Below are 16,265 nucleotides of genomic sequence, written 5' to 3'. Positions count from 1 at the left end.
TTTCATTACAGATTGCTCTCTCTAGCAATTTAATTTTTTTAAATACCAATTTTTTCCTCACTTGGTAAATTACATTGACACCCCTCACATTTTAAAAATTACAATCCTCTCTCCCAAGGTTTAAAGTAGCATTATCAATTCCCCCCTCCGTTAGTATTATTTGAAAAAAAAAATTCATTGAAAAAAAATTTTGTTAATCAAATTTTTAAATTTCTTTTTAAAAACCAACGTAAACTCATTTTTTGAATTTACGTTGTTTTTTCAAATTTTAAAAAAAAAAATTAATTGAAAAAAAAATTTGTCAGTCAAATTTTTAAATTTTTGTTTAAAAACCAACATAAACTCATTGTTTGAATTTACATTGTTTCCTCAAATTTACAAACTGAGACAACCATTTATAAACCAAAAAAATTATCAAAATTACACTGTGTTGCACTCCAACGTAAGATAAAAATTACATTGACACCCCCTGAAGTTTCTGCTTATTACACTAAAAGATAAAAATTATAATGATAATTATTTTTTATTTCTTAACCAAATTAATTTTTAATATTTTTTAAAAAATTCTAAAAATCAAACCATACATAGCCTAAAAATCTTTTGATAAGTCATTTCTTACGTTGGTAACTTATTTAATTATTTGTTAATTTTATGACATTTTTACCATCTGAAACCTGTTTGGTAACCATTTCGTTTTCAGTTTTCAATTTATATTTATAAAAATTTTAAAAACTGTCATAAAAACTTGTTTGATAATTTTTTTGTTTATAAATGGTTGTTTCAGTTTGTAAATTTGAGGAAACAACGTAAATTCAAAAAATGAGTTTACATTAGTTTTTAAACAAAAATTTAAAATTTTGAGTAATAAAATTTTTTTTAATTATTTTTTTTTCAATTAATTTTATTTTCCAATTAACTTTTTTTTTTCCAAATAATACTAACCGATGGGGTAATTGGTAATGCTATTTTAAACCTTGGGGAGGGGATTATAATTTCTAAAATGTGAGGAGTGTCAATGTAATTTACCAAGTAAAGGCAAAATTGGTATTTAAAAAATTAAATTGCTGGAGGGAGAAATCTATAATGAAACTTTAAACCTCATAGAAGAGATGCAATTTTCAAAAAGTAAGAAGAAAACTATAATAAACATAAATCTCAAAGGTGTCAATGTAATTTACCCTTAGTAAAATTTACATAAAATTTGAATTTGTCTAAAACTCTATAGGTAATAAAAGAAATATAAATCCATATAAACTCTACTTTTAATAATATATATATATAGAGTTGAGTTTGTCTAAAACTCTATAGGCAATAAAAGAAATATAAATCCATATAAACTCTACTTTTTATAATATATATATATATATAGATAGAGAGAGAGAGAGAGGATTGAAACAATCTACATACTTACCAGGAAAGGAACTCACTGCTCTGTTCTCGAAAGGGTTTTTTATTTTTGGGTAAATCATCTGTTCTTGGAAGGGTTTTTTATTTTTGGGTAAATCAATCGATGGGAATGAGTATGGCAGCAATGGAGGCCTGGAAGAAGAAGTTGGAAGCCGTTGATGATATATTCACCGTGATTGATTCAGCCATCAACGTCGCAGCGTGGTATCGACCCAATGATTTTTTTGAGCGAAGAGATAGAATCGCTGAGAAACTCTATGTGAGGCAGCCCATCAGAGGAGGTTACTGCGGTACCCATGATGCTGTTGATGATGATGATGATTCTTTGGATATGGATTTGAATGATGGAGATGTTGATTGGTTGAATGGGATTGTATCAGAGCTGGTGAAAGACTCTGCTTTGGATACAGAAGAAGAGCTAGGAGATTATTTTTCTGATTCTGAGATCGATCATCATGATGATCATCACCGTCATGATCATGATCTCCCAATCCCCACACACGGCAAAGGAAAGCAATTGTCTCTCGTTCAGAGCGCATTATTACAATCACCGAAGAGAAAGAGAAGCACCGAGTCTGAGAACAAGAAAGAGGAGCAATGTTCTGTCCCTCAGGCGATTGCAAAGCGTCCTAGGCAAAGCACCGAGATCAGCAAAATCAGTGAAGCGGCCAAATCACCGAAGAGAAAGAGAAGCACCGAGTCTGAGAGGAAGAAAGAGGAGCAATGTTCTGTCCCTCAGGCGATTGCGAAGTGTCCGAGGCAAAGCACTGAGATCAGCAAAATCAGTGCATTATTACAATCACCGAAGAGAAAGAGAAGCTTCGAGTCTGAGAACAAGAAAGATGAGCATTGTTCTGTCCCTCGGGCGATTGCAAAGTGTCCGAGGCAAAGCACCGAGATCAGCAAAATCAGTGAACCGGCCAAAGCGAAAGTGAAAGAATACAAGTCTACGTGCTTCAATGATGCAGAAGCTTATGAACTGAAGATGGAAGCCACAAAGAGGAAACTCCAACAAAGGTACAAGCAAATTGAGAGGGCGAAGAAGAAGATATGGGTGATAAAGGCTTGAAAGATAGCAATTTTTTGTATTAACACATCTGAGAACCTCTTTCCCTAAATAGGCAACATTTTTTGTATAACAGAGACAATATTAATGCCAACTCTATTTTACAATTTTGAATTCCTAACCCCCTTCAATTCATGTATAACAAATGTCATTCACAAAATAATCTCTACGGCTGTGTTTGGATGATTGTTTTGAGTAAGGATTTTGAAAAGAAAATGAAAAATATGAGGGAGATGCAAATGAAACATAAGCTAAATTTTTTCTCTATTTCTTTTTTCTTTTTTAAATCCCTATCTCAAAATCCATAAATCCAAACATAGTGTATTTGAAGTAGTGACTCTCTGTCACCTATTTTGCATTTTCATTAGTTGTTGTGAACACTATGATATTTCTAACTCATGTGATAATTTTTTATGGATGGTGAGTCCAAGGAAAAAAAAAACAAGGGGAAATTACTGTTCAATTGTAAATTTAAAAAAAATTATTAAACATTAATGAAAAAATGAATACAACTATTCCCAATCCCTTCTGTTTTAAGTTGAATTAGAAAATTCGAATCATAAAAACAAAATTGATCTTTGTTTGTAGTCAAGCTTTTTCATGTATGCAATCTTCATCAGTACATGTAAATGGTTTGAGAGAGAGAGAGAGAGAAAAGGAGAGAGAGACCAATCCCTTTTTTCATTACTAAAACTCAAATAACATAAATGTGTTTAAGAATTATGCAATAACACAAACTACGTGAGAATTTCTCATAACATGTACCAAAAATAACACCCGGGAATTTCTCATAACAAGTACCAAAAATAACACTCGACAGGCACTCATCTGCAACATTTTTACACCATGTTAAATGTCTCCAATAAAATTGAAGAGAAGATTTGTAAGATCAAGCATGCCCTTCCCAGTTTTGGTGTCATGTGTCTTTTCCAACGCTAGATCCATCGGAGTATCCTTGGGGCCAACTGAAAAAACAAACAAAAACAAGCCCCCACATCACATTAGACCTTCAATGAAAATTTGATTTGAACAAATGACATCAAGGGCTACTTTTAAATTCAAGTGTCAAACAATTATATTCTCAAAAAAAAGTCTAGCAATTATTTGTACTCTAACAAGAAACTGTAATTTAAGAATGATTTTTAAATAAGCAACTACCAGGGGCCTTCAAGAAGTTAAGGACCATACTAAAGGTTGCCAATTGAGTGGAAGCTATTCAAAGACAGTATCGAAATTAAATTCCGTCCATTACTCATCTTCCAAAATATTCTCTTAAGTTTCAGACATGTCTAACAGAAATTTTGGCCTTTTCATTTTCCTACTAAACTAAATATGATAAACATAGAGAATGTTTTGAATGCTCTCATAACTGAGAGAACTGTTTGAACTATACACGTGAGCCCTGGCAATATGCAGTCAAGAAATCACAACATACACAACGGCTGCAAAATCAACGCAAAAACCCATGTTGATAGGTTACTGCCTTAGAAATGCAAAACAATTATGGAAAGTGAAAGTACTAGAAAGTAAAATAAATGAAAGGAAAATAAAGAGAGAAGTAACTTTTCAATATGCATTTGGTTGGGTAAGAAGTTTGTCCAAGATGTTATTTGAATATAATGAAATTTAAAATTTTATTTTGTGTATATTAACCTCATCCATATGTCTACAAGACATAAGTTAAATATAACCAAATAGCTTAGGAAGGTGCCACTCACCAGATTTTCCCCCTCGACAATCAAATGATTGTGAGAGCGAAAATGACATGCTTAACAATTCCAGTCCCACCTATATCTTTACCCCTGGTTACCATCACCTGCAAATTAAAAGAAGGAAACATTCATTTAAGATGAGAACAAGGTGGAGAATAGAGCCATACAGGTACAAAGAGGAAAATACTCCTCTCTTTTTCTTACGTTATCTCCTCTGAGAATCTTCTAGTGGTGTATGAGTTTTTGAGCTGCACTCCAATCCATTTCAATTTAAAGCTATAATCAAGGATTAACTAGGTAGTATAAGCATTTAGTAGTATTAGCATGACATGGCTAATAATTATTTTAACCAGTAGATGGTCAAAATTAAATAATAAAATTGAAAAGAACATGTCAATTTACCAAGCATATGAGATTGCAAGTCTAATTCCAAAGGAAGCCACTCTTTGCAAATCATATAAAGGTAAGAGCTAAACCTAGTCTACCCCCATCCTAGCACACCCCAATGTAATGGGATCGTTCCAGGTAATGCTTTTAAGATCATAGTTTAAAACCCACATTATGTAACATTCTACACTAAAAATGGTATAAAAATCCGGACTTTGTTGGGTTATATTCCAAATCTCCCATAGCTATGTGATTGTGATGCTAAATGTCATGGAACATAAAGCTGATAAGCAATTTCTCTTTACAGTGGTGGAAGCTAGAACAACCGAAGAATATATACTTTAACAATAAAGGAAAATTCAAGCATAAATTGAAAACATCTGAACACACCATCATCATAACCACACACACAAACTTTATTCAACACAATAATTAGTAATTTACTTTGAACATCAATGTGAGCCGCAATAATTAAAGGTTGAATTGGGAAACAAGCAAAATTAAGATTTGCTGACATAAAAACCAAGACTTATACCTTTTTTCTACATTTTCTCAACAACAAAACAGCACTCGGCTCATTTCCAAAAACAAAGAGAAAATAAAAGCAAACATATCTTGAAAGTCCTGAATGAAGGTTGATTTTACCATTTGAAGTGTTTGGTTGCTGAGAAAATAAAAGGAATGAAAGAAAAACTTGCGATCACAGGATAGTACTAGAGATTATTGGAGGCCGAAACTTGTTGGTTTATCCCTCTGGATTATATCCTATTTGGACCATTCGACCCGACCCGAGTGTGAACCTACTTACGATCGATCCGTCTAAACTTTATATTTGAATTTGTTTTCAATTTAAATCATTTATCTATTTTTATTAAGTAAAATTAATGAAAAAACAAATATTTTAATAGTTAAACTTATGAAAAAAATGTGTTTTAGACATTTTATATATTTTTACATTGAGTTTAATGACTAAATTTTTTTTTTCCTTCAATTTTACATAATGGAAATAGTTTAATGGTTTAAATTGAAAACAAATCAAAAGATTAGAATTTAAATTGACAAAATTAAAAAATCAAAATTTATTTTCTTGCACGACTTACATTCTGGATTTTTTATTTTTTTTTGTTATTGTCCCAAATAAAATATACAAAAATAAAACAATTACATTTTCCTTATAGATAATGGATTAAAAAATTTGTGGGTGTTTGGAGTTTGCTTATTTGGTGAATTTTTTTTTCGTCTTTACTGATTTTTTTTTTTTAAATTCAAAAATTTTTAAAGTTCTAGATTTAGCTTGACAAAACGAATCGAAAATGAAAAAAAATTATAAAAAATCTAAAAATGGAAAAGATAAATAAAAAATAGTAAACTAATTTTTTGACTTTATAAATTCATCTACAAAAGACAGATCAGGAAAAAAAAAATTGACTTAATTTTGAAAAAAAAATCAATATAGAAAAAAAAAATCAAAAAAATAAAATTGACTTATTTAGTTTACTCCAAACAACCCCTTGCAAAATCAAATCAATCGATGGGTTAATTATTAACATGTATACCATTAAATCTCACAAGTGTTTGTATAGATAAAAAAATCGTAAAAAAAAAGTGACATTTATTGACCTTTTTCGTAATATGTCGCTAAAATCAAGTACGGTGTTATGTTGTTGTCTAAATTAATTTATTATCTGTATAAGATAGTTGATCAGTGATTCATGTGACTACCTTTTGAGATTACAAGAAATTCAGAGGTTTAAAATTTGAGCCAATAGAGTAACTGTAATTTTCCTAACCTAAGATCGAGTTATCTCACAGATTAACAATCCAACAAACTCCTCAATCCCTAAACAAGCATAACCTTAATCTTTATTTTTCTAAAATACAATTTTCGTTTTACTAAGAAGTGGTCACATGCCCTCTATCTTTCTTTTCATTTTTTTTTTTTTGAACTAATAAGAGAAATCTCATAATGGGTAATGGGCAATAATCCGCAGCAAATAAATCTTTTACAGCTAGGTTTTAAGATTTTGTTGTCGAGTTATTTATTTAAGAGTAGAATTTCATTGATTAAAAGAAATTCTATAATTTATAGTAATTTTGTAAAAATAATTAACTATTTTATCAATAAAAATCAAATTAACAACACCACAACATCCTGTCCAAGAAAACTTTAATAATTCTTCATAGCAATTTTCATTCTAAAAAAAGACAAGTTTTAAATAGTTGGTTGTTAAAAAAATGACCAAAATGGAGGGCATTGAAAGGACAATGAGAGACATAATTGAAGACAAAATGGGACCAAAAATGATGAATGAATATCCCCCACCCCCAATCTATATATTATTGGGTGACACATATAATGAGTATATAATTTAAATAAAAATATAAAAATAAATAATTAAAAAAATTACTATCACAATATGTGTGCTGTACTATTCAAAGTGTAATTTTTTTTTTAAAAAAAATTAAAATTAAAGATTTTAGGGCATCAAATATAGTCTTTATTTTATATAATAGCATAGATACTAAGTTCCAAAATATATAAATAATTTTACAAATTCAAATCCATTTTCCTTAAATTAAGTGCGCTGGAAACGTAGATTTACGGCCATGACTGTTAACTGGGCGATGTCATTAGAGAAATTATGAGGTCGGCAAAAGTACCAAGGATAAACTTGTAGGAAAATTATAAGCCGCCATGATTTAGGATGGTAATAATACAAATACACTAATTTTTTTAGGATAAATTACAAGCACACCCTTTGAGATTTATTTAAATTACAAATTATTCTCCATGGTTTTAGAAATTACATTATACCCCTTAAAATTTATAATTTCATAACAAATAGGTCATTTTATTAATAAATTATCAAGTTAATTAACAGTTTTTAATGATGCTAAAATTTTATTTTAATTAATAATTCAGATAATTTTATTATTATATAGGTGAACAGTTAGAAATTTTACTTTTTTAATTAATTCTGTTAAATAAAAAATTCTGACAATGAGGTATTTGTAATTTTCCAAATCACAGAGGGCAACTCGTATTTTAAACAAACCTCAGAGGGTGTATTTGTAATTTACCCTTTATATATATATATATATATATTTTCGTGTTATGATATAAATTGTTATTGCTTACAAACTATCACTACAAGAAAACACACTATTGGCGACAACTTTTGCTGACTAAAAAAATTTTGGTCGCCAAAAGTTGTTGAATTGGCGACCAAAATTATGTTAGTCGGCAAAAGTTCAATATTTAGCTACTAATTTTTTTAGTCGGGCTATATTGATTATTGGTGACTAAAAAAAATTAGTCGCTAAAAATGCCACAATTGGCGACTAAAAAAAATTTAGTCGCTAAAGTTGCCACAGTTGGTGACTAAACAAATATTTTAGTCACCATATAGTTAGTTTTCGGTACCAAACTTATTTAGTCGCTGAATGAAAAAGAAAAAAAATTGTTTTTATCTTTGGTGACCAAAAGTTTTGGTCGCCAAATATTTATTTTCAGCGGCTAAAACAATTTTTCGTCGCCGTATAGCTAGTTTTGGCTACCAAACTTATTTAGTCGCCGAATGAAAAGAAAAAAATTGTTTTTAGATGTGGCGACCAAAAAGTTTTGGTCGCCAAATATTTATTTTCAGCGACTAAAACAAGTTTTCGTCGGCGTATAGTTAGTTTTGGCTACCAAACTTATTTAGTCGCCGAATGAAAAAGAAAAAATTTGTTTTTATCTTTGGCGACCAAAAGTTTTGGTTGCCAAATATTTATTTTCAGCGACTAAAACAATTTTTCGTCGTCGTATAGTTAGTTTTGGCTACCAAACTTACTTAGGGGTTGTTTGGGGTGTCCTAAATAAGTGTAATTTTTGTCTTTTTGGACTAAAAAGTTAATGAAAAAAATATGGATGCTTGGGTTAACTTTTTGACTTTTCATGAAAAAATGTGTAATAAAAAATTGTAAAAATTGGTTTGTAGAGGAAAATTAGGATTGAGAGTTATGCAGCCGTAATTGTTGACTTTTGGTGAATAGTGTTAACTTTTTCACTTTTTGAGTAACTTTTTTGCTTTTTGGCTTTTTTTACATACCCCAAACTTGGCCTTAGTCGCCGAATGAAAAGAAAAAAAATTGTTTTTATCTGTGACGACCAAAGAGTTTTGGTTGCCAAATGTTTATTTTCAACAAGTAAAACAATTTTTCATCACCGTATAGTTAGTTTTGGCTACCAAACTTATTTAGTCGCCGAATGAAAAAGAAAAAATTTGTTTTTATCTTTGGCGACCAAAAGTTTTGGTCGCCAAATATTTATTTTTAGCGACTAAAACAATTTTTCGTCGCCGTATAGTTAGTTTTGGCTACCAAACTTATTTAGTTGCCGACTGAAAAAAAAAATTTGTTTTTACCTTTAGCAACCAAAAAGTTTTGGTCACCAAATATTTATTTTCAGCGACTAAAATATTTTTTTGTCGCGGTATAGTTAGGTTTGGCTACCAAACTTATTTAGTTGCTGAATGAAAAACTTATTTAGAGATGAGGCACTTATTAATTACAATTTTTTATTTTAAAAAAAAACATGATCAACATTAAGATAATTTTAATTTTATAGGCTAAATTTAAGCATAAGAATTATTACAAAACATTATTAATAAAAACAAAGCAAAATTCTATAATAATGTATAATAGCTCGGTGCGGGATGTTGATGTAAGTTTGTAATTTTAGCACAAAAAATTATGATTCAGTTGATTCGTAATTTTAGAAAATAAAAACAAATAATTTATAGCACAAATTATTATAAAATCTATTAGAGTACTATATAACGTTGCCAAAATAAAATTTCTTGGGACCAAAATTGAAATTTGCTTGGCAAAGGTTGAATATGGAAGAGCAAAAAAAAGCAAGAAAATTTAAAAAAAAAATTACCGACCAAAGTAATTTGGTTGCACATAACAAAACGATACTGTTTTGAATGTAATTTAAATTAAGTGAAGCACAGTGTCGACCAAACAGTTTGGTAGGGAAAAAATGCCCTATAACAGCCGAGTGAAATTTTCAAACTCTTTTATACAGTATATACCGCGAACCACTCCTCACACGCACCTCATCGTCGATTCTCCTGCTCCATTGCAGTCACCAAAGTCGCTCCTCCTCCATCATCGCAGTCGCGTGTGTGGCTTCTTCGACCAAGCATCAGTGGCGCTTCGAGAAGTACTTGGGCCTCCATTGTTAGGTATGTATGTTATCTCCATCTCTCTCTCTCTCTCTCTCTCTCTCTCTCTCTCTCTCAATCTTTGTATTACTGACATGGTTGCTCTCTATTTTCGCACCTAACAGCACCACCATCACCATTTTTCTGCTACTACCAGTTCGCCTATCTTCAAACAACCCCGAGATCAAGTATGGGTCCTCTCTTTCTCTGTCACTCAATTTCTCTATTTTCCTTTGTTTTCCCTAATTTTCAAAACCAATTTTTTTGTTTTCCCTAATTTTCAAAACACTAATGAGTGAATGTTTGAAGGGATGGCCTCAAATCATAGTGCATGGCTTTGGTTAGTCAATTCAATATATATAATTAAAATATTAATTTCTTGTTCGAAATTAATACTTTACGCAAAATCCCTCTTCAGTCTATCAATTATTTGTTGATTCATAGTTGGGTCCATAAAAAGAGGGTTTGAATCAAACTCCATGCTTTATAAATGCCAATGTGAATAACATAAAATAAAAAAGAACATCTGAAGTCTCTGGTGGTGGGTCCTGAGCCAGTGATTGACTAAGTAAAATCCGCAGTCAGTGCTAGTGCTAGAGATGAGGGTATTTTTGGGGGTTGACAGTTGTGCATAATGGCGAAGAATGTGAATGGCGATGGATTTGTAAGGAGCTTAGGATGGGGAAGAATATTTGCAATTGAAGAGTGACTGAAAGAAAAGTTATGTCATCCTTCATTCTTAATAAGATTAAGTTTTTAATGCTTTACCTTATTCTTTCTGTTGAGAATGTAGACAAATATGTTTTGGAATTCGAAGGTGTTCACAGTCTGACACCTTGTATCTGTTTCGGCACTTGTATCTGTATCCACAAATTATAGCTAACGGTTCTTTTTTTCAGGATTCAAGTCATCTATTTTACTGTGGCAAAACTTCATTTGTTTATAATTTTTATGACCTTGCTATAGTTGATTTTCAGGTTCAAGCTGTCGCATTGAATCATCATGTGCCACAAGTTCTACTTAGTGGAACCTTTGATCATACAGTAGTCATGGTAATGAAAATGTTTTATTGGGTCTGTTTATTAATTATAAACTTCAAAATTATTCACCTTGCTTGGTTTCCAGTTTTCCAAAACACTTTTCAGAAAATTCTACTTTCTTATTTTCCGTGTTTTTTTTGTTTTTACTGAATTTTTTTAATATTTTAAGCAATTTTTTTACTTTTTAGACACACCTAACATAAATACACCAAAAAAGTAAAAAAAAATTATAAAAAAAATCTTTTAAAAATTCACTAAATACCAAAAATACAAAAAAAAAATACAAGAATTCAGTACATTTTTTGTATTTTTATGTATTTATTAATTTTTTAAAATATTTTTTCACAAATTTTTTACTTTTTTGATACATCTAAGTCAGGTGCATCTAAAAAAGTAAAAAAAAAATGTTTAAAATTTAAAAAATATTAACTAAAAACACAAAAACACAAAAACCAAAAAAGTCAATTTTCAAAAAACTTAATCTAGAAAACTCAAACCAAACACAGTGATTGTTTTCCTGCATTTTGCTCCTTTTTTTTACCTTTTTTTTTTTGTGTGCGCTCGTGCATTCACTTTGCTAAGTTGCCTTTCCTCAGCATTATTTTGATTAAATTTATGTTTATGTGATTGCAGAAGGATGGAAGGATACCTTCTCATACAAGATTTAAGTGGTCAGTTTCAGCAGATGTTGAAACTGTAGCATGGGATCCACACACTGAGCATTCATTTGTGATCAGTCTTGAAGATGGTACAGTTGAAGGTTTTGATATCCGAGCTGCTAAGTCTGATCATATTCTGAAATGCTCATTACATTATGCAATTGAGTGAATGTATTAAAGACAATAAATAAGAATTTTGAGACAAAAAATTCGTCATCATGTATATAACTGGCCATAACTCTAAATTATATTAAATGCCAAAATTCCCATATTATCTATCAAAACAGAATCATTCATAAGTAGTTCAGGGACTTCAAACCCAAACCACCTTCATTGTGGTTTCTTGATCATCAGGAATGCAATAGTTGCTCTCTTTTGACCAAGACCAAACCAGCTATAATTTGGTGTTCTTGCTCCATCTCCTGGTAAGTTTTACCTGGTCTTTTGTGTTGTTAGGTTAGGATTCCCCTTTCATCATGCATGTTCAATATTCTAGCCCTTTGAAATTCGAAATAACTTAAAAGTATATTAGAGTTATGGCTGGTGATTCATACTGCTGGTGTCCACTTGCAACTCATTGATGAACTAACTTATTGTGATATATTTCCCTGCAATGCATTGTAGCTACAATAATCAATCATAGCCATGCATGAAAGTAGAATAACATAGTCATAGAAATTGATTACTCATGAAAGTAGAATAACATAGTCATAGAATTTCTCAAACCTCTTATAAATTATTTGCCTTCAGATAAAAACCCAAGAGACCAGAAAAAGTAGTTTTGGTGAATCAATTGGCTTGCAGTTGGTGAATGTGGGATATGAAGTTTGTGCAGATGGCCCCACACAAGTGTTGCGGTTTTTAATAAGTTACCAGTCCTTTCTAGTAATATTAATTTTTATAAAGATGCCTTGGCTTGTGACATCCTCTTGAATCACAATTGTGAAAATCTCCTCTGTAAATACTATTGATATTCTTGGTGTGAAGCAGAGTTCTTGATATTATGTGGAGAGATGCAAAAAAAGATCCCGCAACTGATCCGAATGCATCGCGTGCTAGGCTTTTAATTAATCAAGTTCGATTGCTTCTCATGTTCATTTAATTCTTATGGTGTTTAATTCATGTATAAGATATCGTACTGAAAATAGATGCATTGAACTTGTCAAAGCCACAATAATTCTCTACCACTCTTTATTGATCTATCCCTTTGTTGTATGATTTGTGATATGTTCCTGTGATTATCTGGTATACAAAATGATCTGAGCCATTGCTGCTAAAGTGTTGTCTTTTATTGTGGTCTGGTATACAAAGCACAAGACTGCTGTTGTGGATAAGCCTGCTGTTTCTGCTGTGAGATGCTCCAGTGTGTTCTGGTATACAAGGAAGAAGACTTCTAAGGATAAAAGGCTGCTGGGTGTTGGTTGTTTAATTTGCTGTGTATTTCTAAGGTTGTTTGATAAGGCTGCTGCCTAAAGGAAAAGTTGGTGCATTATGTATTATCTTAGAGACACCATACCAATAAAGATTGTCACAACTCCATGATGTTTGGTGTTGTGGGGCTGTTGCTCAGTGGTAATTTTGGATTGAGTAGGGCTACTGGTGCTTCTGATGCTGGTTTTTTGGGCTAATCTTGAAGTGCAGTTACTGTGGTTGGTTTGAGGTTGGTGATCTTTGGGGTAGTTTTTGGTCTGTTTATTGCTGTTTTGAGCTGTCAACTAGTTTGGTCTGTTTATTTCACTATTTGGTCTGTATCAGGTTTGGTTAGCTTTTTCTTGGGTGAGGTTGTTTTTGGTGTTTGTGGTTATTACTTTTGGTTGTTTATTGCTGTTTGCAGGTATATATATATATGTTCAATGATTACTTTGTGTTTGATAGACCATGGTCTTGTTGGGTATACAAAACTTGTGCACAGAAGCTGTTTGAGGATATGTCAAAGAGACTAATACTTCATTGGCTCTAAGATTTGACATAGATATAAATTTTGATGTGGTATATGATTTGTTTGTTAGTAATTCTCCATATGACATAGATAAATTTATTTTATTTTAATACCGCCTCACCTGTAATAGATTTAAAAAAATTAATTTGAGTCTTAACTCCCCTGCTCTAAAACATATAATATCTCCCTCAAAAAAATGCTAGTCATTGAGTCTTAACTCCCCTGCATCTTGTGGGGTCAGGGCCATCAGGTTGAAATTATCCAGTTAATTTGATTATCATTATTCATCAATCTATAGACTGATTGGGTTGCTCTAGTCTTCAAAGCTTACCAAAATACAATTGTTAGATGATGATGGGTTGAATCAATAGCAAACCTAACCCTCCCTCTCTCGTGCTCAAGGAATTTTATCAGTATCTATTTCATTTCTTACCTTTGCCTAATAGAGAATTTGTTTCTTCTCAATTTCTTTGTGCACATTCTGATGACATTTTAAGTAAATCTTCTGACATGGATTTAATTTTAACAATCTTGTTTGGATTTTGTAAACACACAGCACCAGTTCAATGCAAGGGAGAGTGATTGGGGCTTCACATCTTTTATGCCTCTAAGTGAACTTTATGATCCCTCTAGAGGGTTTCTTGCGAATGATACATGTGTTACATATAGATTTAGGTGAAAACATGCATTGAATAATTTATCTAGTGGGCAATGTGAGTGAAATAACTTGAATCATTCATCCTAATTATGTATCCTAATTATGGGTTGCACTAGGTGTCCACTCATTCAATGGGGATGCGAAATATGAATTTGTAATTATAATTCTATCTTCTTTGGGATATAATTTGCAAACATAGGTCCTCTCCTATTAGCAAACATAGTTTCCTCCAAAACAGTGACACCCAGATCATATGAAGCTTACAAGATTTAGTTTGGTTGCTTACAGTGATGGTTCTTTATGATGTTGACAAAGTTTCCAAGAACATTCAGCACTTGATAAAATGGATCATGGACTGTTATACAGATTCATGTAAACTCATACTCTGCTGTGAAGATGATGTGGACATTCTTGAAGAGTCAATTGATGTTTTCAGAAAATTTTAATCTCATTTCTTATGGGTTCCTAACATGGTTGGGATTGGTATCTTGATTCTTTTAATCAAAAATAATTCATAGAATTGTTAACAGGAATCCAAATACTACAAATATATAGAAATATAGATATATTGAGGGATTTTGTTGTTCTATCCTAGCACATAAAAAATTTAATGTTTTATCCTAATTATGTATGCTTAATTTACATTGTAGGTTGGTGATTGGTTTGGAACCAATTTGCCTTTAGTTAAGTTTTTTGTAATCTTGTTCAGTAGATCAGTAAATTCTGTCACTAGGGTTCATTTTGCTTCCATTATATGTGAGGTGCACTTGATTAGAGGCCTATTGATGCAGGATGACTTTAGGAAACTTGGGTTAATGCTGCCTACAATAAGTATTGTTATGGGTTTTAGTTATGGAAAGTTTCTAGGATTTGGGTTCTAAGAGGTAAAAGAAAGATTTATGTGTTTATAAGCAAGAGGGAGTTAAAATGGAATAAAAAAATGGATTCTCTAGTGTTTACATATACACAAAAGAAGATGGGCAGATCTGCCTATTATAACCCATGTATCTGGTTTTTTTTTTTTTTTTAATGTCCTGTAATATTTGTTCACTTTGAAAAATGATACCAATTTTATATCGTTTATAAATTGTCCTTTTCTACATTGAAGTACAATGAAGTATTACCGAAATTCAAGGACCTAGGTAAGTAAGTGTGAATGGAACTAATGATATTCTCCCTAGCTGTGCAGGCAATGAGGGGCGTGAATATGTCCTAAGGCATATTCTTCGTCGAGCTGTACGATATGGAACTGAAGTCCTAAAAGCTCAACCTGGATTCTTCAATGGGTAGGAATGAAAAACTAGCCTGCAATGTTTGTTAATTATTGTTCCTAATTGCTGCAATGTATTGTAGTTCTACTTTATATGGTGCCATGTTTAACTTTACATTTATTATCCCTAATTGCTGTATTTTTAAGATTACGTATGTTGTTCCTAATTGATATATATATCATCTCTTCAAGAGGTTGCTTAATAATTGTGTGGAAATCAGGCTTGTAAAGGTAGTGGTGCAAGTGATGGGTGACATATTTCCAGAGCTAAGACACCATGAAGTGCATATCAGGGACATAATTGTAGCAGAGGAAACAACTTTTGGCAAGACATTGCTTAATGTAAGCTGAGCTATGTCTACAACGTTTTAGGCTTTTAGCTCTACCTTGTGGATAAGTTGAATTTGCTTCCATTTAAGCCTTTGTTTGATGTTGGCTTGGACGTTCGTGTTTGTGGAACATTTCTGAAAGAGTTTGTAGGTACTAAATAGTTATTGACTTGAATATGCCTCGTACTGCACTACGGTTATATATTTTCATCTTTATTTTAAATGGAATTCAATTATTGTTTGATGATTTAGTGAAGTTACAAGAAAGGAAATTTGTTAATTATTGTTCCTAAGCCTTTTTTTTTTTTTTTTAAATGTTATTGTTCCTTAATTGTGGTTGGGTTGAATGAATTTTATTTGATATTGGATTGAATGTTTATAAACAAAAATTGATTGTTCTCAAAAACAAAAGAAAAAAAAAAAGAAAGAAGAGATTTGGCGACTAAAAAATTGGTCAGCAAATTCTACACTTTTGCGACTAAAATCATTGGTCGGTAATTCATTATCTTTTGGCGACTAAATTGTTAGTCGGCGATTCCTCGACTTTTGCTAACTAATCTGTTTGGTCGTGGAATGTGACAATTGGCG

General features: G+C 31.5%; 1 protein-coding gene and 1 long non-coding RNA gene across 4 annotated transcripts; both read left to right on the top strand.

The window, feature by feature from the left end:
• Positions 1–9,576: 9,576 nt before the first annotated feature.
• Positions 9,577–11,785, top strand: LOC145792708 (uncharacterized). 2 transcript variants are annotated; one of them, XM_082874028.1, is made up of 4 exons: positions 9,577–9,803; positions 9,908–9,970; positions 10,749–10,834; positions 11,456–11,785. In XM_082874028.1, exons 1-4 carry the CDS (start codon positions 9,599–9,601, stop codon positions 11,648–11,650), a joined length of 549 nt encoding a protein of 182 aa, XP_082730154.1. In that variant the 5' UTR covers positions 9,577–9,598; the 3' UTR covers positions 11,651–11,785. The 2 variants fall into 2 exon arrangements, 1 of the variants encoding a protein (XP_082730154.1); XR_014332481.1 differs by having other exon boundaries at positions 9,663–9,803; positions 10,760–10,834; positions 11,456–11,582.
• A 1,217-nt stretch (positions 11,786–13,002) lies between these two features.
• Positions 13,003–15,927, top strand: LOC145792709 (uncharacterized). Of its 2 annotated transcripts, XR_014332483.1 has the most exons (3): positions 13,003–13,141; positions 15,268–15,364; positions 15,570–15,927. It is a non-coding gene; the product is annotated as an uncharacterized LOC145792709 (long non-coding RNA). The 2 variants fall into 2 exon arrangements; XR_014332482.1 differs by lacking the exon at positions 13,003–13,141 and having other exon boundaries at positions 15,230–15,364.
• The last annotated feature ends 338 nt before the right edge of the window (positions 15,928–16,265 follow it).

The sequence above is a fragment of the Camellia sinensis genome, chromosome 6 (assembly GCF_055761805.1).
Source record: "Camellia sinensis isolate YWXY chromosome 6, ASM5576180v1, whole genome shotgun sequence".
In the NCBI taxonomy this organism is placed as follows: Eukaryota; Viridiplantae; Streptophyta; class Magnoliopsida; order Ericales; family Theaceae; genus Camellia; species Camellia sinensis.
The sequence above is the reverse complement of the archived record's forward strand: the minus strand, read 5'-3'. Positions and strand labels throughout refer to the sequence as shown.